General features: G+C 41.3%; 1 protein-coding gene across 3 annotated transcripts in view; it reads left to right on the top strand.

The window, feature by feature from the left end:
- The window catches only part of AFAP1L1 (actin filament associated protein 1 like 1), a 136,583-nt gene that overhangs the window by 93,714 nt on the left and 16,354 nt on the right, over positions 1-26,515 (top strand). For 2 of the 3 annotated variants that reach the window (XM_073620580.1, XM_073620582.1), the window contains exons 5-16: positions 2,824-2,922; positions 6,262-6,473; positions 7,725-7,904; positions 8,254-8,334; positions 10,889-10,979; positions 11,630-11,782; positions 14,920-15,131; positions 15,797-15,942; positions 18,231-18,297; positions 19,769-19,883; positions 20,083-20,247; positions 22,578-22,756. In XM_073620580.1, the coding sequence (XP_073476681.1) occupies positions 2,824-2,922; positions 6,262-6,473; positions 7,725-7,904; positions 8,254-8,334; positions 10,889-10,979; positions 11,630-11,782; positions 14,920-15,131; positions 15,797-15,942; positions 18,231-18,297; positions 19,769-19,883; positions 20,083-20,247; positions 22,578-22,756 (1,700 nt within the window). The remainder of the gene's footprint in view (positions 1-2,823; positions 2,923-6,261; positions 6,474-7,724; positions 7,905-8,253; positions 8,335-10,888; positions 10,980-11,629; positions 11,783-14,919; positions 15,132-15,796; positions 15,943-18,230; positions 18,298-19,768; positions 19,884-20,082; positions 20,248-22,577; positions 22,757-26,515) is intronic. The other variant, XM_073620581.1, reaches the window with a different exon arrangement.

Here is a 26,515-nt window from a genome sequence, read left to right as displayed (position 1 = left end):
CTTCAGTAAAGGTTTATTTTAAAAATGTAAGTTTTTAATGGGGGAAAAACAGATTAGGAGGATAAAAGAACCCCACCCTGTAGTTTTGTTTAGTGTACAGTTGATGATGGGTGACTGTTAGCATTATTTATGCATGTGTGTTAACATTATTATCTCTCTAGGAAATTACATCTCCCCCTGTTTTTTCCCGGTAACCATGCTGTCATTGCAGAAAAATATCTGATGTGCCAGAAATATATGCTCCTACCCAGGGCAGGACATGGCCTGAAGTTTTTTGTTTTTAAGGGCCCTTTCACACAGGCTGTCCGATCAAGTCCGCCTGTCAATTTTTCAGGCAGGCCGGATTGGACCCTGCAGTCTCCTTTATGGAGCGCCGGATGTCCGCAGACACGTGTCCACTGACACCTGCCACTATCTGATGCTGCCCACAAAAACCGGATGGATGGTGGTCCTATTTTCCATTCGTCTGGTGGATAGGATCGGATGGAAAGGGACCACCTGTCTCTCCATAGAGGAGAGCGGGACTGTGTCTGTGTCCACTCTGCAAAGCAGAGTGGACAGGACCTGTGATCCGCCTGCTCAATGGGGATCAGCGAAGCGATCCCCCGCTGAGCAAGTGAAATCCACTGCACGGAGGAGCCCACGTGAAAAGGGCCTAAGTCAATTAAACACCTTGACACATTGGGGTTGATTTACTAAACCTGGAGCGCAGAGAATCTGCTGTAGCTGTGCATAGTAGCTTCTGTTCAATTAAGCTTTGACAAAATAAAAAACCTGGAAGCTGATTGTTTTTTTATGCACAGCTGCACCAGATTTTGCACTCGGTATTAGGCCAGTTCAGCAGGGACTGGCTGAGTTTTGATCAATGTATGGGCAAGCTGATTGTTTTGGGTATAACCAGCCTGTCAGATTTTTTACCTTTGATTACTGCCAGCGGCTCCCCCCACCAGCAGAACATACTAGTGCTGCGGGAGGCATTCCCTCATCAACGCTGACTTTGTTGATGGGGGAATTGAGTGATTTTCTTTTGTTTCACCCGTGGTGGAAGGAAAGAAAATCGAATCATCTATGGGCTGCTTAAGGCAGCCTTTCTCAACTGGACATGTAGCCTAGGTTTGTCAGGGTGCTGTCATCTCCCTACCGGCCTATTGTAAAAAATAAAAACAGCCAGAAGGTGGATGCCTGTTTTGAAGTGCTGTTTTATAACAGTGTGCCTGTTAATGGCTTTGAATTTAGCCATCATTGGACCAATCCAAGTGGCTCTGTACCTTGTAATTGCTGTGATGACCAATCATCACATATGTAATCTGTAGTCCTGGTGCATGCTACGAGCATTACATATGTTTTGTTGAGCTCTACTTGTTGCTATTAGTTCCACCCCCTTTAGTGCCTTGGAGGCACAGTTTGGCATCTTCCCCCTGGACACTGGATGATCTTGTCCCAGCACTGCTTCTCTCTTCGTTTTTGACATCGTTGGCGGCTGGTGCTCAGAATTTTTTGGGGGCACAAATGAACTGAAAAAATTCTGAAAAATACTGAAACAAAAACATCATATGCAGCCAACTGTGCCCATCATATGCAGCCAACTGTGCCCGTCTTATGCAGCCAACTGTGCCCATCAATTGCAGCCTCTATGCTCATAATATGCAGCCACTGTGCCCCGCAAATGTAGCCAACTGTGCCCCCCACCTGCTGTCTGGCCGGCACTTACCCCATCGTAGTGGTGGGTCAGGCAGCGGGTCAGGCGGCGAACTGTGGGACGTGTAGCGCAGCAATGTTGTGTCCTCCGTATGCATCTTCTTCCTGTTTTGCTAGGTGGCCAATGAGATCGCCTCTACCTTCAGCCAATCTGGTGCCCGGTATTACATCTGGCCCTCCTAATTGGCTGAGAGGCGGTTCTGTGTTAGCAAAGAAAATTTTCTTTTGCTTTGTTAATACACCAGGGTGCAATGCGAGTGCAATGGTTTGGAAACCTATTATAGCCTATTAGAGCCTATGGTTCTAATCAGGTGCTTCAAATCCCCCCCGCCGCTGTAATTCAGGTGCCCAGCGCCAGAAACAGAGCCAGACGCCTGAATGGGGGTGGCTACAGCAGCCGTGGATGCATGAATCTATCCATAGTACACAGAGGGGGTGGCTGGAGAAAGGGGGCGGCGCCCGAGCGCCCCTAATGGACTTATGGCCATATACTTTTTGGCTCTGAATTCCAAAGCACATGTTGTCGGCCCTGACTACTTTATTTCTGATGGATTACAAAAAACACAGACCTATGCTCATCTCCTGCCACCCTTCTCTCCATAACTGCTCCGTGTGCACCAGCCAAGAACAAAGAAAGTTATCAACTCACAGGATTTCTGGCAAAATCAGCTGTTCTTTTTTGCACTTCTCCAGCAGCTATAATAATAATAAAAAAAAATGTTTACCCATCTATTTAGCAGACCAAAAGTGGAAAAATAAGAGATGTATTGTTAGGCTTTACATACAATTAAATTTTCCACTTCCCTTGTCAGTGCCTGTAGTCCATTTTACTTGTGACGGATGTTGGATTATTATTTACCATTCAAGCCAATGGGGGAATTTTTTTAACATACAAAGTGTAGACAGGGTGAGACAGAACTGCTGGAGCTGTGGAAGCAGGTGCATGGGATATTTACACATGTGCTTCACTTATCACCTATCCACCAAATACACTTGTGGAGTTTTCCTGTTAACATTTGTACAAAATGTGTGCGTTTGTATTAGAATATGATGAGTGATTTACTCGATGCCAACTGTTTATCTTTCCATCGTTTTTATTTCTGATGTATTTCCTACTTTACACAGACAGTTCCAGCCCCCCCAATTCCATAGAAGATGGATATTATGAAGAAGCGGATAATAATTACCCCCTTACCCAAATAAATGGAGAGCAGAAACATTCGTGTAAGTGACAGTGCATATAAATGCATTTATGGAATGAAGGTCTTAAAATTATTTTTTATACAACTGAGGTTTAATAGAAACGTCAAAACCCAGTTCAGGTTTTGAATACTGATTGAATAGATTTAACAGCATAATGTATCCTACTGTGGTCAATATGGAGGGCTTATACCTAGGTGCACTAACCTAAAACCACCAATCATAGTAAACTCAGATGATATTAGATCAGGACAAGATTGGTTGCTGCGCTGAGGGGCAGTTCACACTGCCGCGACCTGAAAGTCGGCACGACTTTGCCAGGCAACTTCAAGGCAACTTCCAGGCAACTTTTGAGGCAACTTTGAAGCAACTTCAGGGAATTCCTGGGTAATCTTCCTATAATGTCGGATCCAAATCACATCAATTAAGATAAGGATCCGACTTGGAGGCAACTTCCATTAAATCTATGGGTGCAAGTCGGCTAGAAGTCGTCTTTGAAGTAGTACAGGAACCTTTGCTGAAGTCGGAGCGACTTCCGTAGTGTACATTATGACGACTCTCATTCACTTCTATGGAATTTCTTATGTCCAGCGACTTGGGGAGACTTGAGGTCTGACAAGTCGGATCACAAGTCACTGTAGTGTGAACCGCCACTTAAGAATACTCTTTATTATACAGGTGTAAATGAGCCTTTGATGACATATACTGTAAACATAATAAATTGTTAGCCCCTCACAATACATACAGCAGATCTTGGTAAATCTAAAGGTGATTGTACAAACCTTCTAACCTCCTGGTTAGAGATTAGCTTTGGCATCCTCCGATCTTGCCTCTATCCAAACTTCAATGTTTTTTAGTCCCATCATCTGCAGGCCATTTCATTCACCAACCCGCAGCATGCATAAATGCACCATAATCATGAGCATGTGTCATGATGTCCTGCGAGGCAGTGAATAACCCATCCTGCAAATGATATGACAAAAAAAAGTTTGATTTAGATAGGGGAGTTCGGAGAATGTCCAAGCTCATCTCTAACCAGAATCAAGTGTATTCTAGAGAAGGATAGTTAAACTTCACATTATTTGCTGTTGTCATTAATTGTAATCAACAGTTGTTACTCTTTTTATACGGTACATATAACAGTATAAAACTGGGGCTTGGTTCTCTATGGCTGTCCACAAATTTTACAGTGTTGTTGTAGAATGAAAGTATGAGGTGAAGAGTCGGCACCTCGTCCTCTCGATAAAAGTACTTTAATGATGAAGGGTACATTGTGCAAGTTGCTGTAACTTGCACACTGTCCCTTCACCAATAAAGTACTTTTATCAGGAGGACAGGTTGCCTGGAAGTGCCAGGAAGACACTGTGAGCTTTGGAGCCCCGTTGGTCTGCCTCCAGGAGGAATTGACCTAGGCATATATCTTCTGTTGTAGAATGTTTGCGAGCCTGAGTGGATCTCTAATCTTGGTCAATCAGTTTTTATGCCTATATTGTTTGTTACAAAATGAATAATTGCATTTCCCTATCTACAATTCAAGCCGAGTTTTATTTATATAAATGCATCAGGTTATTTAAAGTTGTAATTACCCAAGTGTTCTTGAGTGTGAATTTTGTCATATTTTGTGAGGCTTATGCCTGGTACACATTACAAAAAAAAAAAAAAAGTCAGCTTCAGTCGTAGTCACTGTACTGACCATCCGAAGTTAGTTCAGCGATCTCCCCCTCTGAGCTGTTGTGTTCTGACAGGGGGACTGCCCCCGCCTGAACACTCTGATCAGCGCTCTCTGCCATTGGCTGAGAGTGCTGATAGGGAGTCAGTCAGCCTGCTCATCCGACAGAAGCCGGCTAGCTTGTGTCGGACAGACTACACACAGGCAGAATGACAGCGTTTTTTTTTAATGTCTCTTGGCTGATGTCTCCCGGCATTCGGTCTTTGTGTACGGAGCTTTATTGTCACCTGTGAATGTGACTTCTGACTAAGAAAGGTTTGGGAAAATCTGTTGTTTTTGGTTGCCTATATATATGAGACAACTACTCCACTGACCTCTGGTGCACAGAATTGGAATTTCTTATTGTACATCACAGGACACAGAGCCTTAGTAGTTACTATGTGGGTTATAGGCCACCTTCAGGTGATGGACACTGGCACACCCTAAGACAGGAAGTCCACTCCCTATATAACCCATCCCACTACCGGGAGTACCTCAGTTTTTTCGCCAGTGTCTAAGGTGCTGAGCTCCACTGGAGCAATCCTTGCTGGGGCCAACTATGCAGCCGGACCCATTCAAAGTGTCTTTTTCAGGCCGAATTGAATGGTACCCGGGCCTCGTGGCGGAAGAAACAAGGTTTTGCCTGTAACGCTTCTCTTTTTAAGAGAGCTGGACTCCAGAATCCAGAGCTTTGTTTTTTTCAGCCATAAGTTTGTTTGTTTTCTGGCAGGGTTTTTTTACAGGTCCAGGAGTGTGGGTTCCCCGAAGGTCCCCGGTTCCTGAAGGTTTTATAACGGAGCCCACCGTGAGGTGAAGATTGGGTCTGTTGGTTTTTAACACAGAAAACCCTGCGGCGGGAAAGGTAAGTGGAGGTTTTGAAGGCCTAAGAGTCACCACTGGGGGCTGTATAGAGCATGTACCTTGTCATGCTTTCCTCAAACATCACGCTGTGTCACAGAAGCAGCAGGCTCAGACCTCCGGTAAGATTGGGGGGGATTTTCTTCCACTAAACAACCCCCACCTGGACAAAGCTCTCCCCCTCCTCCTGCAAGGGGGAAGCCAAAAACTATCAGTGGTGCCGCTCCGTTTTTTCACTGCCCCTGCATGGCTGCTTGTTACAGGTCTCCGCCTCAACACCCCCCCCCCCCCAACACACACACGCACCGATCCTGTCGGATCGAGGCCTGCGCTCGTGCAGGAAAACCCTCTTTTGAAAAGAGAGGAGGGGGGCCTCTGGTGCAAAGATTTGGTATTTTGTTAGGCATAATGCAGATACACAGTTCAACTAAGCTGGCATCCTGGTTTCTGAAATCTCTTATCCAACATTGCTACTTTTTAATAGATGTCTTTGAACCATACTTTAGAAGCTGCAATTCTTTGAACACCGGGAGCTCCTTCCTTTTAATCCAAGTCCACAGATCAATATAGGTCACTAAGGGTAATGTATATCAATGTGTTCTTACTGTGAACTCAAGGAATTTCCCCACAGCCTCCAATCAAATTCATACTCTTAGGGTAAGTCTGCTGACTGGTGGCTGAGAGGTAATTCTAGTTCTTAGTTGATATCTAAGGCTTGAGCATTTAATTTATGGTTTTTGGTTTGCATAGACCAGAAGTGTTTAATAAACCCTGAGTTGTGTTCCTTTTGTTTGCAGATAATGAGTCTGATGGTCTGAGCAGCTCTTATGAGTCATATGATGAGGAAGATGAAGAGGGTAAAGCTCAGCGTCAGATGCACCAATGGCCTTCCCAAGAGTCGTCTCTGCACCTGGTCCGGGACAGCAGAATCTGCGCATTTCTCCTGCGCAAGAAGCGCTTTGGCCAGTGGGCCAAACAGCTGACACTAATCAGAGACAACAAACTATTGGTAAGAGAAATAAAGTATTCTACATGTAAAGTTCTTTAGAAACAAGCAGTGACAAATACTATCCTAGTGATAAGACACCGACCAAATTAAACAAATACACTGACACTGTTGAGGGAAGGAAGGAAGAAAATATTTTCTGTTGCGTCATTCAGAATCCAAAAAGCCTGAGTGCCAGAGAGGATTTCCTGCATCCACTCTTCTGTGACCACTGTGAATGGAGCCGGAGTGTATGAACAAGGTGTTTGGAAGGGAGAGCTGGAAAGCATTGGAAAAACATAACCGACCCGTCAGCTGTCACATTCTGGCACACCACAAATGAAAAGCGCTGTTTGCATTGGCTAAGCTCTAGTCACTGTCAGCGTGTTATGTATTTGGCAATCAAGTAGCATGGACCCAGTGCCACAAGCTCACCTCTAAACTTTGGTCTGATGCCTATGAATTATACCCAGACTCTCTTGTAGTGATAAATACTATATATATCAAAGGTCTACTTGCATTTATTCAGAAGTTCAGAAACCTGTCTTAAAAGAAATACTGAGGCTGAATTTGCCTACATGCTTCTGAAAATGCTTAGTTGTTCTAGATTCAATATCTTCTGAGACAATGGGGGTTTACTAAAACTGGAGAGTGCAAAATCTGGTGCAGCTCTGCATAGAAACCAATCAGCTTACATTTTTTTGCAGGTGAAGAATTAACACACTAATTAAACAAAAAAAATAAATAAAAATACTTCCAAGCATGAACCATCTAGATGGCTACATATCAGCTTTAGGACTCCCACAGGGCTCCATAGGTCTTGGCGGAACAGGGGCACTGAGAGAGCAGGAATATAGCAGCCCATCCTGCCATCCTGGATTTCTGACAATTGAAAAAAGGTTTAAAGAGGAAATAAAATAAAGAAATAAAGTGCATGTGAATTATGTTATTTTTATCTGATTTAGGGAAAAAATGTACTTTAATATCAGTTTAAAACTAGCGCATCACATACACAACTCAGGTTTGTTGAGGAAAATGCAGCAAAAAACAGAATTGCCAGCTATCTCTACTTTATATTTAAGCTATAAAGTCTTTTTCCTAGGCAATAAAGAGAAATATAAGTATGGAACTTTGGTTACTGTATCTTGTGGGGTTGCATTCGATTTTTGCGTTTTATACAATTTAAAATGACGCTGTTATTCTGCACAATTGCTCTCTAATAATGTTATCGATGCCATCTTACTAATGTCAACTGATAACGTTGATTTTCTGTAGTGTTACAAGAGCTCTAAGGACCAGCATCCTCACTTGGAAATGCCACTGCCTCTGTGTAACGTCACCTATGTCCCAAAAGATGGCCGACGTAAGAAGCACGAGCTACGTTTTTGTCTTCCCAACTCAGAGCTACTTGTGTTGGCGTGTCAAAGTCGGGAACAGGCTGAAGAATGGATGAGGGTGAGAGTCAGAATTTTTTCTCTTTTTTGTATTATGAATTTTCCTGGTACAAACTATACACAGATGGCATTAACTTACAAAGACATGCTGGAATATTTTATGTGGTTAAAGTGCAGTACATTCAGCAGTGGGGTTTTGCCAGTTGTAATAAGCTAAGATTGTATTTGGTGAGAGGACAGCTGAATATTACATCTGGGAAGAGAACGTTGCTGAACACAAACATTTGTCTATAATTCTGGAGACAAAATCTGCTCCACCTTCATTTTGAAATATTGAGCTTAATCTAGTTCTGCAAATTCTCATGTAAATAAATTTTATGATAAAGATATATCTATTAATTTTCATACAGGTGATCAAGGAGGCCAGTAGCCCAACTTCAATGCACCTAACTGCTTCCCCAGCACTGAGACATAAATTGGATCTGGACAAGGTGGGGTTATCTGAAAACACAATTGTCATAGATTTAATAGGGAGAGGCTTCTCACAATTTATTTAAAGCATTCCACTCCAACTTTAACCACTTACAGCCCGGAAGATTTTCTCCCTTAATGACCAGGCCATTTTTTGCGATACGGCACTGCGTTGCTTTCACTGACAATTGCACGGTCGTGCGACGTTGTACCCAAACAAAATTGACGTCCTTTTTTCCCCACACATAGAGCTTTCTTTTGGTAGTATTTGATCACGTCTGCAGTTTTTATTTTTTGCGCTATAAACAAAAAAAGCGACAATTTTGAAAAAAATAAAAATATATTTTTTACTTTTTGCTATAATAAATATCCCCCAAAAAATACTAAATTAAAATGTCTTCATCAGTTTAGACAAATATGTATTCTACATATTTTTGGTAAAAAAGACCGCAATAAGCGTATATTGATTGGCTTGCGCAAAAAATATAGCGTCTACAAAATAGAGGAGATATTTTTGGCCTTTTATTATTTTTATATTTTTCATTAGTAACGGCGTGATCTGTGTTTTTTTTTTTTTGCGGGACTGCTACGTTGCGGCGGACAGAACGGACACTTTTGACACTTTTTTGGGACCATTGACATTTATACAGCGATCAGAGCTAAAAAATAGCCATTGATTACTGTATAAATATCACTGACCGTGATAGGGTTAAGACTAGGGGGCGATCAAGGGGTTAAGTGGGTTCTCTGGGAGTGTTTCTAACTGTATGAGGGCTGGGCTGACTGGAGAAGGAGAGAGATCGCTGTTCCTAATCATTAGGAACAGCGGATCTCTCTCTTACTCCCCTGCCTGTTCTGGCTCTCGTTCCGCGATTGCGGTCGCCGGCAGACATCGCGGTTGCCGCCCATGCGCATCGTCTCCTCCACCGTACAGCGGGCGCGCGCTTCCTAAGGCTACTTAAAGGGGTCGGTGTACTGCTACGGCGGATTGTGGGAATGGCTGCTCGGCAAGTGGATAAAGGAGAGGTTTGGGGTCAGTAAAAAAAACAAACCTACATACTCACCTCTATGCTGCAGCATCGGTGTGATGCTGCAGCTGTCCTATGTCTGCTCTAAGGCCAAGATCTGAGCGATTGCTTCACTGCTGATCACTCAGTTCTTGGTCTTCTCAGAGCAGAGAGTGGTGACTGTCAGTCACCGCTCTCCTCTCTGCTCCTCTGGCACTCAAAGGAGTGCTGAGCTGGAGAGGGACAGGCACACACGGAGAGCCTGAGCCAGCTGTCAATCAATCAGGCAACTGGGTGGATCTTGACAATATGGTCAGGATCTCTCAATATTACTACAATCGACCCTCTCTCTCTCCCTCAGTGGAAGTTCGACGGTTATGGTCAGGATCCTTCCAGAGTCTGGATGGGTTCTGTGTCATCAGCTGACATCAGGCTTTAGCCCGCTGTCAGCTGACTCTGGGTCATAGGAGAGCAAAAGTAAGTGCACTCCTGTGACCCACAAGTTAAGTATAACCAAAAAAAACTTTGGCCGTACTTTTTTAAGGAGACCTAGCTATTTCGATATCTCCAGGTGTTTGTAAAGCTTTCTGACCATTTGAATACCTGATAACAAGCTATCAAACAGATGTGCCAAGCATATTAGATAACCTAAAGGGGAACTCCAAGCCAAACACATCTGGTAATATACTGTATACCTATGGCCAATTGTTGTGCTCTTGCAATGGAAAATAACACACATCTAAAAGAATATCCATTCTGTTTTGTGGGCATATATTAGCGATTAAATACAATGCACTTGGATTCTGCAGGGGTCTCCCTCACTAAGCCACATAAAGCCCTTAATGCAAACATACACACCAGCGAAGAATTGATTTGTAAAATTTAGCACAGAGATTGCAGGAACATATGTGCCAACTATTCAATCATTTAATATTGAGGTCCAGGTATCATAATTGTGGTCCTAATTATCTGAAATCTTTAATAAAAGATCTGGTTCCTAATATGTTCTTGGTAACATTAAACAAAACTATGGTCCTGACCCTGACATTGCCAGTTCTTTTTTGTGAATGTTTTGAAAAAAAAGAATGTCGGTAACCCATTCTGAGTCTGTCTTATGCTTGTACAACAGAAGTGTATGTTTGAAATAGTAGACTGTATCTTTTATGTGAGGAATATTTCACAGTGAACAGCCAGAACTGAGTGATTCCAGATTTTATGACAGCAGCTCCCTCTACTGGTGAATCTCTAGAATACGGGAGCATGCTGCATAAGGAAGTTTGTATCATATTTATTATCATACAAGATTTCTATAGCGCCAACAATTATACCTAAATATCTATTTAAAGTGGCATGTATGCAATTATTTAAGCAAAATTGTCCTTTTTCATGTATATATATTTTTATTGTTTATTATTCCTATGAAATCATCTCTGTTAATCAGAATAGCTCTTGGCAACGAACTGGTAAATTGGAACAAAGCAAGCACATAGTATACTCCACAATTAATGTATCATGTGAGATATCGGTCTTTTAATTTGTGTGATGTTTTTCTTTTCTTTTCCCACAGAGATTGTCCCATGACAAGACATCTGACTCTGACAGTGCAGCGAATGGTGAAAATAGTTCCCCCAGTAGTGGAAAAGAGAACCGTGACAATGGTAAGTAATCTTTTAATGATGTTTTTCTTATTAAACGCAGCCCATATTTATGTGTTCTGTATCCATACAGTATATTCTTTGTGCAAACTGTATGTGTTGGAGAACCAACGCAAATACCCCATTTCTTAATTAAGCCATATCTGTATCACATGTGTTTTTTTTTTTTTTGTTTTTTTTTTTTTTTTCTTTACATCTGCTTGGAGTTCAGTTTTACAGACAAACCCACTTTAAACAACTGTGTCATTATAAAACTTCAACATACTCCCCTGCTTCTCATTCACAGTCCAATCCTAGCCTGGCAGAAAGTTGGCGACCAAACTAAAATTTGTATATATTGACATTTTAGACCTTTTTAAAGCAAGGTGGGCATGAAATGAATATATAGACCTGTTGTAATGGCAAGATTAAATTAAAGAACATAATCTTTTCCCCTAAAAGTACAAATATACAAATTGCACATAAAAACCAGTACAACAAAATACAAAACATGTTACTTTGTGGCACTATAAAATTGCCAGTTTGGAGAATATCTTTCAGTAATAGTTCATTTCTTTACCTATCTGTTTTCAGTTGATGCTGTACAAGGAGCATACATGCATACATCTTTAAAACGTTTGTTTTATTTTTTCATTTTTGACCTCTACCCATAGTGAAGTGTCGGAGAAGTGGCTTGGCTGAGTTGAAAGGTTCCATGAGTCGGGCTGCGGGGAAGAAAATTACAAGGATAATTAGTTTTTCTAAAAAGAAGCAGTCTGCAGAGGAACAGCACACCTCATCCACAGATGAAGATGTCCCTTGTTGTGGTAAGCATTTAGGTTGATGGCATTGTCGGAACCATAACTCCTCCGTAATCTCTTTTTTTAATTTGTGCTTCCACGGGCAGTAATATTTGTATTTAAAAATAGGCTGTAGTAAGCACATCAGACATACCACAAAATAAATAGCTGTAATATCAATGAAATCCATAAAATGGCTTTCTGCCATTCCCATTGATGTGGTTTATTTTCTATTTCATGGAGATGATCATCATATGTTTTCACATCTATCCCATATAGGGGAGCTGCAATATTAATATCTGTTCATTCAGTTTTTTCTTCTGTCTGCTGCTAAGTATCATAAATATGAGCCTTTTCTTCTACAGTATTTCAGATGAAATTGAAGAACCAAAGGTTTGTTTTGAGGGATATAAAGGCATACAAATTTGCCTTTGCATCCCTGTTCTCAAGATTCAGCACTGCAAAGTTCCTCTGGTGATCTCATCCCCTCCCTGCACTCATCTGTAGGACTTGGAGGATAAATTTAGATTGGGTCCTGCAAGGACTGATTAGTCCTCATGCACACTGCAGCTCTTCTAAACACCTTGCTCCTGGTAGGAGAAACTAGCGTTTAAAATGTGCCTAAAGCCTTGTTTATTCAAAAATGTTTAGGTACGTCAAGCATTTTGATATTCATTTCGTTGGCCAGAATATTCATTTATTCTGACCATTGAAATGAATGAATGCTCAAGCACTATACGCGTCTAGCATTTAGACTCGTTTTTTTGGGTGAAACGCGGGCCCTAAGGCTTTTTTTCTGCCTCTAAATGCCTGTAAACATGCATTGTGCATTGACACATAGGCTAAACATGTAAGGCCATTTAGAGGCAAAAAACCCCAGATACTTCAAATGCCCTTAAAAATGGCATATTTGACAACCAGTGTGCATGAGGCCCTAAGCAAAATAAGAGCAGTTTGCTTCATTTATGCACAACTGCTACTGAAAAATGATTACCTTAGCATAGAAGAGGAAGATGGTGCAACTGCAAATTTCTATGCATAATTATGATAATCCTCTAAAGTTATTATGGAAAATAACCAAAAATATATATATATATTATTAGTTGTTCTTTGTTTGTGGGTCTTTCTGCCTTTTAGTTTTGCCTTCAGCAAGTGACATGCATGCTCAATTGGGTTGAGATCAGGTGATTGATTCGGCCATTGCAGAATATTCCACTTCTTTCCCTTTAAAAACTCCTGGGTTGCCTTTGCAGTGTGTTTCGGATCATTGTCCATCTGTACTGAAGTGCCGTCCAATCAACTTTGCTGCATTGAATCTGGGCTGATAGTATATCTCTAAACACTGCAGAATTCATCTGGCTGCTTCAGTCTTCTGTCCCATCATCAATAAACACCACTGGAAGCCATGCATGCCCATGTAATCACACTGCCTCCACCATGTTTTCCAGATGACGTTGTTTGCTTTGGATCATGAGCTGTTCCAAGCCTTCTCCACACTTTTTTTCTTTCTTCCTGTCATTCTGGGACAGAAGAATCTTATTTTCATCCGTCCAAAGAATGCTTTTCCAGAATTAGTCTGGCTTTTTTAGGTGTTTTTTGGCAAAGTTTAATCTGGCTTTTCTATTCTTCAGGCTTATGAATGGTTTGCACCTTGTGGTGAACCCTCTTTATTTTCTCTTGTGAAGTCTTCTCTTGATTTTAGACTTTGACAGTGATACGCTCACCTCCTGGACAGTGTCCTTCACTTGTCTGGATGTTGGGAATGTTTTTTCCTTTACCATAGAGAGGATCCTGCGATCATCCATCACTGTTGTCTTTCATAGACGTCCAGGCCTTTTTATGTTGCTGAGCTCACCAGTGCGTTCTTCTTTTTGTGCTGCCTATCAATGCCAATTAGTTCTGCCAATCAGTGCCCATCAGTGCTGCCTATCAGTGCCCATCAGTGCTGCCTATCAATGCCAATCAGTGCCCATCAGTTCTGCCAATTACTGCCAATTTACATTACCAATCAGTGCTGTCAATCAGTGCGGCCTATCAATGCCATTCAGTGCTGCCTATCAGTGCCAATCAGGGCCCATCAATGCTGCCAATCAGTGCCAATCATTTCTGCATAACAGTGCCACCAGTCAGTGCCTATCAGGGCCCATCAGTGCTGCCAATCAGTGCAAATCAGTGCTAACAATCTGTGCTACCTATCAGTGGACATCAGTGCTGCAAATCAGTGCCACCTATCCGTGTCAATCAGGGGCACCTATTGATGCCAATCAGTGCCCATCAGTGCTGCCAATCAATGTCCATCAGTGCACTGAGTGCAGGGATGGGGAGATGAACTCTGAAGCTAGGCACATTGTCCATGGGTGGGGGGGGTGGGGTGGCCTGGTGGGGCACAACTGAAATCCGTCTGTTTATTAATGCCACATCCCAATCGTTTTGTTGGGGGACACAAAAGATATACATGTCCAAATTACCAGGTGAGCCGTACGAAACCAGAACGCGGGCCGCAATTGGCCCACGGGCCGGACTTTGGACATGCCTGCTCTAATGTATGGAAATCTCAATAAACATCAATATTACCACAATACCGGTCTCTGTGATACACAACTTCACATCTAATTCAAACTGAAAACAAGACATAATTAATTTATTATTACATTATTTATCTTATACTCTAAAAGTTTCAGTCAAACAAAATTAATAGTTTTAGGTAAATGCTTTTTTCAGTAATAGTGATTTAATTAAAATTTTCTCTGTAATTGCAGAAATGTGTTTCACAATAAAACCCCTGACCAGTAAATATAATTTTGGCCTTTTGATGCTATGTTGGACAATTTTCACAATATTGTTTTGTGTGAGTGTCAGAAAGATCTGTATGTCTCTTAATTATCCAGTTCACACGGACAGGGAAATTAAAGGACATGCTGTGAATGGGATCAGCTGATGACAGCAGATGTAAGACCCTGATCTGTCTGTAGCCTAACTGGTCATTTTGCTTTCACATTGAATGGCAGGAATGTACAATTTTGACAATCTCATTAGGCAGTTAGCCAAGAAATAAGTTAGTTTGATAATAGAACAATTTTAACAAAAGGACAGCAGAGAAGTTGATTGTTACACATGAAAATTTTTTACTTCACCTTTTGCTAACTCTTTGCTGTCTGTCATAGGTTTCTTGAATGTACTTGTGAACCAGTGCTGGAAGGAACGTTGGAGCCGTTTAAAGGGTTACACATTGTACTTTCACAAGGACCGCAATGATCTACGAACTCATGTTAACTCTATTGCACTGCGGGGCTGTGAGGTCTCACCAGGGTTTGGACCAAAGCACCCATTTGCCTTCCGAATTTTACGTCAAAACCAAGAAGTCTGTGTTTTAGAGGCAAGTCTACAACCCCCCTCCCTACAAAAACCCTATTGGCCTGCCAGAGCCCTGTGAAAATAACTGGTATTGGGTATAAGGGAGCATACGACCTTCCTTCCCTGTTGTAATGTTTAGTGCTTCAGATGCCAATCACCACTCCTGAGCACCATCATGTGGTGGAAGTTCCTTAGCTATCTTTAACAGACTGACATAGAGTTTACCTAGAGCTTTGTATTCAGGGCTCCAGTAGGCAAGCTGAGCTCAAAGAAGGTATGTTTTAGTAGCAGAGGCTGAATATAAAGAGAACTAACTGCTTTGTCTAAACCCAAGAACCCATGACATGATATCAAAACCCCAAAACAAAAATGTAATAAACTGCAACCTACTGCTGCATTAGACTTCATTCTAATTCATGCTAAGAGCATTTTTTTTAGTATGTACAGAAGTTGCCTGTAGATCTTGTCAAAAATGGATGTCCTTATGTCCCATGAGCTGAAATCACCAACAAAGTTATCGTCCTTCTGTAAACCAATAACCCCATCACCCGTTTAAACCCCCCCCCCCCCCTCCAACCTTCAATTCATTCTTATAGGTGTGTATTCTTAAATCTTGAAAATGTCATAACACCAGTTTGCCACAGCTAAGGTTTTTGCTTTATTTTCTTCTTTTTCATTTTATTGCAGGCTAGCTCCTCTGAAGAAATGGGCCGGTGGCTGGGGTTACTGTTGGCTCAGACTGGTTCAAAAACCAAACCTGATGCTCTGCACTATGACTATGTTGATGTTGAAACAATAGCCAACATTGTCACTGCTGTGCGTCACTCTTTCCTGTAAGTAATCAGTTGTTTGATAAAACTTTCTAATCTTGTCAAGTGTAGTGTGCACTGGAAGGTCTCATAGATGTCTTTTTTTTTTTTTGTTCTTGACTAAATGCAGTCAACAGTGTATTATTCTTTAATAATAAAATAATCCTTGTTTACCCCAAGGAATGTGGGGTAAACAAGGATAGGTTGCTAAACTTTAAGAAAGAAGGAAAGAAAGGGAGAGGAAGTTACCGTATGAGTTCTTATAATTTTGTCTTGAGATCTACTGGAAACACAAGTTTAGTAGTTCTTGGTGTCTTTCAGGAAATTTGAAGCTCTAGGATGTAATGTCCATGCAAGCCAAACTTTTGTGAATTTAGCTTTAGCTCCTTTCTTGTCTGCTAACAATAATTCAAAGTGGGCTATGGAATTGAGTCTTAAAATGACATCAGATAGATTAGGAGCTAAAGTGGATTTCCATAATTTCCCATAGATGTCTTTTTACTGCCATACAATTACAATAATTGGACAACATTACTGCATGTTTCACAACATGTATACCCAGTGTTATTCTGATGTTAAGTGCCTTATTCTGTAACACAAATACATATTAAATTGTATAACCTGTTTGATTATCCTTCAAGCACATGTAGATATGTGCTCATATGTCTGAGAAAAAGGCTGGGCACCTGAGTAGTCTCTGCATACAACGTGTATATTGTGATGTTTGGGGGCATGTATACCCACGTTTATTAAAGAGAGAGCAAATGTCTAATAACACAATTCGTTGCCCATGCAGGGATTTCCAGCAACAACACAAAACAAAGTAAGTCAGATTCAGCCTCCTGGCTTTGTAACACAACTTTCCTGTGTCCCTGTATGAATGCTGTACCTCTGTCAGCTATTATCCTCACAGCTTCCCTGCTGCTTTGACCCTCAGGCTTGGGCCTTCTGTCTGTTCCATCACAGACATGCACACTCGTGGCTGCTCCCTTGCACCCACATAGACTCTTTGGGAGCGTGGAGCCCAGAACCCTGGCCCTGACTCTGCAAAAAGCCCAGAACACACCAGCATAATCAGTGTGCTAGCTGTTCCCAAAACCTGGCCCCAGGAGTGCAGATTTCATCCCACCCGGGTCACTATGAAATCTTAGGCTCCAGGTCCCTAACCGGATTTTACCAACCATGGTGGAAACTGAGAAAACAGTTTCCTCCAAAATAAACAAGCATCCTGGAGCCTCTCACCCTGCCTAGTTGAGAATCCTAGGCAACATACACCATGACAAGGAACCGTACTGTCACATAATGCTTTCACAAGCGGTCACATAGCAAATGGACAATTAGAATAGTCAGTAATCAAAGGATAGACACACCATCCATTTGTGCAAACTGTGCAGATGCACAAGGGCCCTTTGGGACTTAGGGGACTGTTAATACCAGATGAGGGTCAGATGGCTACCAAAACCCATCCCACTGTTGCATAGACCTAGGCATCATTTACCTCTATCTAGTTGTCAATCCATATACAGTAGTTCCCTAGAGGATCCAGACATTGGTCTTGCACAGGGACTCTTTGGTGCCTCTCTCCACCATTCCCATCTAAAGAGATCTACAGACATATACAATCTAGCCGCTTAAAGATAATTCCAATAGAATATTTTGGTACAAACATGTATTAGTACCAGGGGAGCATGTATACTTGAACATATAGAGAGGACAGGGGGAGCTTGTGCACTTAACAGACATTCCTGCAACCAGCCTAATTTACAGGAAATCGATATAAATTGGCCAAGTAAATAAACCTTGTCTAATCCAATCGACATTTCCCAAAGAAACTTTATGCAGGGGATATCTGCCATGGTGGGTTTGGGCCTACAAACATATGTATATTGCCTGATGTGACTCATTTCTAGAATTGCAGAGTATGGTGCCTGTACAAGAAATGATTTTTTGTACATTAATTCCCTGATAGTTTCATTTTCATTTGGAAATGCTGGCTTCCTATGTTTGTATGGTCTACCATCTCCTGTTACAGAATTTAAATACATTTTAAAAAATATATAAAAGGAGAGTGAGACCCACTTGGCCACATCAGGTGTGCCAAAGATCCCATCTGACTGATTGTTAGGTATAACTCTCCCACATCCACCAAGATTGACCCATTATTACCAGCACTGGTGTTGACTGCACTTGAAATTTTTTTTGATTCTTCACTGTGTGAAAAGGTCAGGACCAATAGATGTTAAATAAAATACAATGTAGTCTGTTATGTTTTTTTAAGAAGGTATCTGAGAGTACTTGTATCTTTTTTTTAGGTGGGCAAAATCTTCACATAGCAGTAGTAGTGATTCCCGAATCTACGATGATGTGACCTATGAAAAGGTAAGTTAATATGCTAGCTTTCCATTGACACACATGGTTCATTTTTCAGGAACTAATTCTCTACATATAGTATCCACAACGTAAATATATATATATATTGCTGTCTTCAAGTGGTATAATTGGATGATGCCTATTTTTTTCTGTGGGTGCCCAGCTTTTTTGTTAAAGCAATCCTAGCAGCTAATTAATGCACCGGCTTACCATAGAGCTTTTTGAGGACTGGAAGTTCCGCAATCAGCGCTATGGTACAGGAAACCGGAAGCGACCTGTACATTGTCACTTCCAGTTTCCCATGTCCAATGTAAACAATGCCATTTTTAAAATAGGAAAGCATCTGATCACACCGATCCCGGTGTGGTCAGATGCTTTTAAGGGCAGAGGAGCCATCTGGGGTGAATTAGACCTCAGATCTCTCCATAAAGATTACCTGCCTATTGCTGTCACAAGTGAAAAAAAAAAAAAAAAATTTAAAGTACCTCCACCCCCCTGTGCTCGTGCACAAAGGCGAACACATACGTTGGTCCCACATGCATACGTAAACGTTGATCACACCACATGTGTTAGGTACTGCCCTGAATGTCAGTTAGAGAGCAAGAATTCTAGCATCAGAACTTCTGTGTCACTTTCCACTGGTAAACTGTAAAGGCTTTTAAAGCGTCGCCTATGGAGATTTTTATTACTGTAGTTTGGCTCCATTCCACAAGCGTGAGCCTTTTTAAAGTGTGATATGTTAGGTGTCTCTTTTTATTTGGCGTAATGCCATATTTTTTTTTTATTTTCCACCAAAAAATTGGGTATTATGTTTGTGTGCATTAAAATTCATTAAAGTATAGTTTAAAAAAAACAAAACAGAAAACCGCTGCGCAAATACTGTTACATAAAAAAAAATTGCAAAACCCACCATTTTATTCTCTAGGGGCCTCTGCTAAGAAAAATATATAATAATTAAGTTTCTAGCCAAAAAAAGCTGCTTTTTTTACATGTAACAAAGTGTTAGAAAAGCCTGGTCTTAAAGTGGGTATACTATACCTACCTATGTGCTTTCTATATAATGGCCAGTAGTGGGAGCTTTTGCAAATTAACATGCATTCCTTTTACATAGTCTAGTTTACAAAGTATTTACTGCTTGTTCTGTGTTATCTCTGAATATCTCAACAAGAGTGGTAAAGTAGAGGTATTTAAATATATTGCTAATGCGCATTCCACATGCACCTAACGAATCGCACACCATCAATAGTATTTTTAGAAAAGTAACTATAGTGGATCTCCCTTATGTAACTGTATAAAAAATAATTCTCTGAGTCAGCCTGTTTTATCTCACAACTGCCATTTAGAGACTGTCTGAGACAGCTCTTTAATAAATGAGGCCCTGTAATCCATGTCATTATTAATTCCTGCTGATTAAATATGGGGTTAATATTATCAGTACAGGCAAAACATTGATTTTAGTTGATTGTGGATATGCTTCTAGGTGGAAGATCCTAAGCGCACACAAGGTGGAACGCAAGTAAAACGCCATGCCTCATCCTGTAGTGAAAAGTCCCGGAGAGTGGATACTGAAGTTAAAGTCAAGCGTCATGCTTCAAGTAAGCCCTTTTAAGACTCTGTTAGAAGACAAAGATAAGCTATTCCAGACAAGATGTGACAGCAGTAAATTTTTAGACCTATTCAAAAGATTTCACTTTGCTAAATGTCAAATTTTGCCATAGTGGTTCTTGTAAATAGTAAATACGCTTAGAATTATGGAGAATATTTATATATATATATATGGTCCACCTGTTTCAGATGCCAACCAATATAAGTATGGCAAAAACAGAGCTGAGGAAGATGCACGGCAATTTGTTATTGAAAAAGAGCGCCTGGAAAAGGAAAAGGAGGCCATCCGGAACAAGCTGCTAGCTTTTAGGAAAGAAAGGAGAGAGCTGAAAGAGCTTCTGAAGAATAGTACAGGTAAATGAAACATTACTGCTGGTTTTTAACAGTGCAAAATCATTTGCTTTGTGACTCCGTCTTACTTTCACTTTAGATTGAAGCCTAAATTTTTTTTTAAATAAAGCCTTCATACAGAAATATCAATACTGAAGTAATATTTTTTCAAAGCTTTACATTTTCAGTGCAATATTTTTATTGTTTTAAGGTATGAAACAAAAGGGGACGCTTTACTGGTAACTATAGTACATTATCTCTCATCAGGATTAAAAGGTATTATAGGCCAGCCCTAGGTCCTTCTTTAAAGCAAAAACATTTCCTTATATTCACCAATAGCTTCCTCCAGGTATTCAATTGTGTATATTGTTAGCATTCACTAGTCATTACTAACTGTTATTGCTGTAAGCATTATTTTAACCTAGTCTTGGCTGTAACCAGGATTTGGCTGACTAATCCTTCATTTAAATCTCTCTTCTTGAGTAAGTAAAATTAGAGAGCGTTGAAACTAATTGCTTTGTGTCCGTGTCATTCAAAGGTATACACAACATGTCTGAACCTAGAGTGTCAGAGGGGCTGGAGCTTTCACAGGGTCATGGCTGCACAGGAGAACATGCAATACCAAGCATCCCCCAAGGGGGCAGTGCTACGCATGCATTTGCCCTCCCATGTGCTCCTTACTGTGAAGGCCAGTTATAGGTGGGGGCAGGGGCCATCTCTTTGTTACTGGTGTAAATTTGGTCAGGGGGCACCTTTGCTGCCATTGTGGTATGTGCTGGGTGTCCAGTGTGCCCCCTGTGTTTTTAAGGAGGACTGGACTACCTCCAGGCCCACCTGCCCCTTATCTATCCATTAGAATGCATGTGCTCCCACTGTGGAGACGCTCATAAATTTTAGTAGTGCTAGGACTGCAAGCAATACACAGGGTGCTGTGAAGAGGCCTTGCAGCTTACGCATGCAATTGCAAATGTGTGCTAACTAGACCCCTGTTTTTAACGCAGACTGTTGGCCAGGTTAATTTGGTTAGTAAGCAGACTGGTTGGTTAGTCGACCTAGGAATTTTCTCTGGTTTTGTCTTTCCAGCAAGTTATAATTGACCTAAACTAAAAGGATACAAAGATGGTAAAACATAATTAAGCCATGTTTTGAGGAATTTAGAGTAGGAGTCGTTTAAGATGCTAGACATTTTTTTTGTTAATCATTAATGTGGTCATATGGTCTTTCACTTCTTAAAAGGGGACAAAGGGTTTCTTCCAAGCTTTGCCTATGGTCTGTTTGGCAGCCAAGAATAGGTAGGTCATTAGCTTTTTGTTGCTATGAGAAAAGGCCTGTAATTGGGCAATGCAATAGGGCCAGCTTAGCGTCTTTAGGGGTCATTAATTGGAGCATTTAGATCAACCCACAGACCCTAGACTAGAACACAACCAATCATGGGCACAGCCACCAGATATGAAGGACATCCTCGTGCTGTCCACTGCCCCTGAAGCATCTCTCGCTGCAGTTGGGGTTCGCATGAACTATACAGGTCAGGACCCAATACCAAAATATTACCTTTTCATCCCACGTTTAAACTGCAAAGTTAAGGTGGTAAACTACTCCCATGTTAAATCTCCCTTGGTGATCCTCCCATCCTGGTAAAAGTCAGATGTTTCATCACTATGTACCAAGCTAGCTCACGTACTGAGCACATAAATAGGTTTACAGGAAACATGGACCTGTGCTTCAGATTTCTGTCTTCTAGAGATTTCTACACTGGTTTGATGGGCCACCACTACCCACGGTAATATAATAGCTCCTGTAGGAGCTCCATTATATTAGCATGGATAACCCACAAATCCAGTTTTCATTTGGCATAGCAGTGTCAGCCAGCATGAGAAAAGGAATGTTTTCAGTTTTTGTTTTAGCTGCTAACAAGATGTTTATCCACTTCCATCCATATATAGGTCCCCATTTCAGGCCATTTCTTTGTACAGTATTGTGGAGAATTTACTTATTGGATAAGCTTCTAGTGGTTAACTTGTTTATAGATAATCCTTTTTTTTTAAATTATGGATAGAGTGGAGACAGGTTGAGGTCCATTGAATGTTTTCCTCCCTAGCTCCTGTAGCAGTAACAACTATAAAATATTGGAAATCCCATCATTTTCTCAATGACAATGGTCACCAGGACATATACAAATGGTTAATCCTCCCCACAGGAACAAAGGCAGCGGTAAAAATTTGGCAGGGTTTCCAACCATTCCCTACGCTATCTGAAACAAAAAAAAGAAAGAATTCCTATGTATTGCCAACTCTGTGTCTATTTCATGCTTTATGATGGCAGCATTATTAACAACAGTTGCACTTTGATTCCAGGGAAGAAGCAACAAGAACTGGAGGCAAAGCTGGCCTCACTAGAGGAACAGTGCAAGGACAATGAGAAGAGCCGTGTAGACCTGGAGCTTCAACTTTCAGAGGTGAAAGAAAATCTGAAGAAATCCCTTGCTGGAGGCCCCTCTCTTGGACTGGCAGTGACTGGAAAACCTGAAAATCCTGTAAGTAGACCGAGATGCGCAGTCAGTTAGGTAGTTTATGACCAGATATTTTTATGTAAACAAATCAAGGTTTGAGTGTAATTTGCAGCAATACACGGTAAAAATTCATCACAGCCACCACAGAGGAAGAGAAATCAAACAATGTCAAATCATGGTCAAAATTACTACAAAATAAGAGATCACACAATTTAAAGCTAGCATAACTAGAATAAAGCTAAATCATTTAAACCCTGCATATTTGGTTGCTATTTTTCTACCACCATTATATTTACAATCCGCTATTTGGTGGTAGATGGAGTTCGCAGCCAGACTAAATCAGGATTTATATAAATGTACTCCTGCATGGGAAGAAATTGTGCTATGATCTGAACATTTCTGATGCAGTCATAGAACAACTTGGGTTCATGTTGACTCAATATGATACAAAGGATAGTGCATACCATTGGAATGTCAGACAAGCAGGCTTAAAAATCAGTAGGCTAATCCTACTATTTCTACTGACCAGAGCAAAGAGAAATTGTAAACACAAATATTCTCTAATAGGGAATTGCTTAAGGGGAAAAATATAACTTAAGAGTCAGATGGACAATCAGAAACCGCTTTGTATGGGGGTCTTAAAATATAGCTGTGATCACTTTCAAGTGCTGAAAAAAATTATAAAAGTGAGAGGCGAGAATTATGAAATCTGGCACGTACATGCATGCATGCTCATCTGCCTTGGGCTGTCAAGGATCCCTAAAATACAGGGTGTGCTCAACCAGCCCCTGTGGTTTAACACTCAGGTCTACCCTCTACGTCCCATGACTAAAGACTGGCCAGCCAGGCTGTCCTCCAAAACATGGCTCAGTAGTGGGCCATGAGAAGCCTTCAGGGGAAGTCCTAAGTCTAAATCCTAGTAGCTAGTTAAGATACAACCATAACAGGTATAGAGTGTCCCATGTTTCAATGAGCAAACCTGCCAGTCTCTCAAGGTATTTGCTGTCTATCTCCATCTCCTCCCTGTTTATCACTTTTAAAGTATTTAATGGTCAATTTAGGCATGCTCAACCAAATCTAGCAAAGACACACCCGTCGATGTTTAGGTCCAGCACCCATATTTGCTCATGTATGACTGAGGTAAAATTCAACATTTTTAATTGACTAAATTGAAGAACTTCACCCTAATGACTCTTTTCTTTCTGGAATTTATCTTATACAACTGCCTGCCTTGCTACCTAAATCCCTCTAGTTGCTGGTATCTTTAGCTGCTGAATAGTCCCTGAGATCCTGAGAAAATACAGTTGTGTTTTTACTGCTCCAAGCACTGTCCTCTTTCTCTGAGCCTAAAGCAGCCTCACTCCTTCACACTAAACCATGAGAAAGACAAGTCACAGAATTATAATGGATATAGAAAGGAATTGCCCCCCTTTAAAATAATCACATTTTGTTGCTTTGGAGCCTGAATTTAAGACAGACACAGTTTTTGTATTATCCATTTACATTTACTCAGTGCCACTTATAAAATCCAAGTGAAAGATATAACACCAACATGTCAGGAAAAAAAATCAAAGAATTGGTAACAGGATCACTCCCTCCTAAAAATGACTTGTAAACTCAATCGGGTGTATTCTCAATTGCACACAAAGCCATTTGACTTTCACTTGTAATCAGCTGTGGTAATTTTGATTAGCTCAGCATGAAAAGAGCTTTCCTGGAACATTTCTTTCCCTGATAGTGCAACTGAAGCGAATAATCAACTATGGGTGGCAAGGCACTGTAAAGATTTCTGGGATAAAGTTGCTGACAGGCACAAGGCAGGAGATGGACACCAAAAATGTCAAAAGCTTTATCAATGCCTAGAAACACAGTAAAGTCTATTATTAAGAAGTGAAAGGTATTTGGTACAACACAGACCCTTCCTGGATCAGGATGTTGCTCCAAACTGAATGAAAGAGCCAGGAGGAAACTGGTCAGAGAGGCTACCAAGAGACCTACAGCAACTCTTAAGCAGTTGCGGGAATTTATGACAAAGAGTGGTCAGTATGTGTATGTGACAACAACATCACAAATTTTCCACAAATGTTGCTTATATGGGAGGGTTGCAAGAAAAAAGCCTCTCCTCAAAGGCCACATGCAGTCATGACTGAAATTTGACAAAACGCACCTTGAAGATTCTAAGGCCACATGGAAAAGGGTGTTCTGGTCAGATGAGACTAAAATTGAATTTCTTTATCATACATTATGGGACACAGAGCCTTAAGTAATTACTTAATGGGTTATAGGCCACCTTCAGGTGTTGACACTGGTAAACCCAATTAAAGGACCTTTACTCCCCTATATAACCCCTCCTCCTTCCAGGAGCACATCAGTTTTTTCGCCAGTGTCTAAGGTGTTGGTCACAAGTGAAGAAGTGCTCTGAGGAGCTCCAGGAGGGATCCATGCTGCATTTAAATTCCTCCATAAAAAAGAAGATCCATTCAGATCCATTCAGAAGTGCCACTGAGGCCTAAAGTGGATGGTACCTGGGACCTCGTATCCGAAGCACGAGGTTTTGCCTGTAATGCCTCTTTGTAGGGCTGGACCCCAGGAACATAGGGCTTAGGTCTTGTTACATTACCTCAAGCTTCCTGATGGGGTGTTAATACAAGGCCTAAGGCAGTTGGACCCCGTTCTTGCAGACCCAGTCCTTGAAGATTCGCTAAACGTAACCCGCCGTGATGGGTGAAAGTTGGATTTTCTGTTAATTCAGCAAAATCCTGGACAAGGTAAGGGAAGAAAACTTGGATATTAAAAACATCTATGCATTTTCTTTCATTTAAGGAAAATATGTTGTCATGCCTTAAAATCTCCACTAGATGGAGTCTATGCACATACCTTACTCTGTTGTCTCACTGTTTGCTCAGTTCCGTGTCTGGCTGCTCAGTGTGTGGAAGATTTTTGCAAGGTAAAAAATCAGCAAAAAATTTCTTTTTTTCTTCCCCTAATGGGACCAGAGGTTTAGGGGGACACCCCCTTACATTATCCCCCCCCCCCCGCCGTGGGGCATGTGGAAAGTCCCGCTGTTTTACCGCTAAAATCTGTTACTGTGGCTGTATTTTTTCACATGTCTGTGCCTCACTGCAGAAGCCCCCCCCCTCGTGTTGGGTCTGGGACCCGAAAAACGCCGCGCTCAGGCGCCAGAAACACTTTTTATAAAAAAAGGGGGCGGAATTTTTTCAGAGGGGGCGGGGCCTATCGCAGGTGCATCGGAAACATCCACGAGGACACACGGCAGGCTAATAGCAGGTAATTATACAGCTGTGTCAGTCTCTCCTCTGCTGATGAGAAGGAAACAAGCTGCCTGCACACAGGGACACATGAGCTGTGGCATACGTATGGGTTGCAAAACTGGCTTTCCTGATACAGGAACAACGCTCTTTTTCCAGCACTAGGCTGAACTGTATAGCAGCTTTAAAAAGTCATGACTATTTTCAGCGATTTAGTGCAATGTGTATAGCGCCTCTGTTTTTGTACTTAGGACTATGCTTGCCAAAAAAGACACCACAAAAGCCAAAATGCTGTCATCCTTGCCTGAATTACCAATTTTGGCAAGCCAGGGTGAGCCATTGAAGCAAATTGATGGTGCAGCTGCCTCTCACATCTCAGCACCTGTATACGTGACTAAAGATGACCTTTCCTCCTCCCTGCAGGATCTGTAAGAAAGATTAGCGGTTTTAATCGCATCCTCCATTCAAATGGATAGGAAGCGTACTAGGTCCCTCAATCGATCAGGAAGAGAAA

The sequence above is a fragment of the Aquarana catesbeiana genome, linkage group LG03, assembly GCF_042186555.1.
Source record: "Aquarana catesbeiana isolate 2022-GZ linkage group LG03, ASM4218655v1, whole genome shotgun sequence".
Taxonomy (NCBI): domain Eukaryota; kingdom Metazoa; phylum Chordata; class Amphibia; order Anura; family Ranidae; genus Aquarana; species Aquarana catesbeiana.
This window is presented reverse-complemented; position numbering and strand designations above follow the sequence as displayed.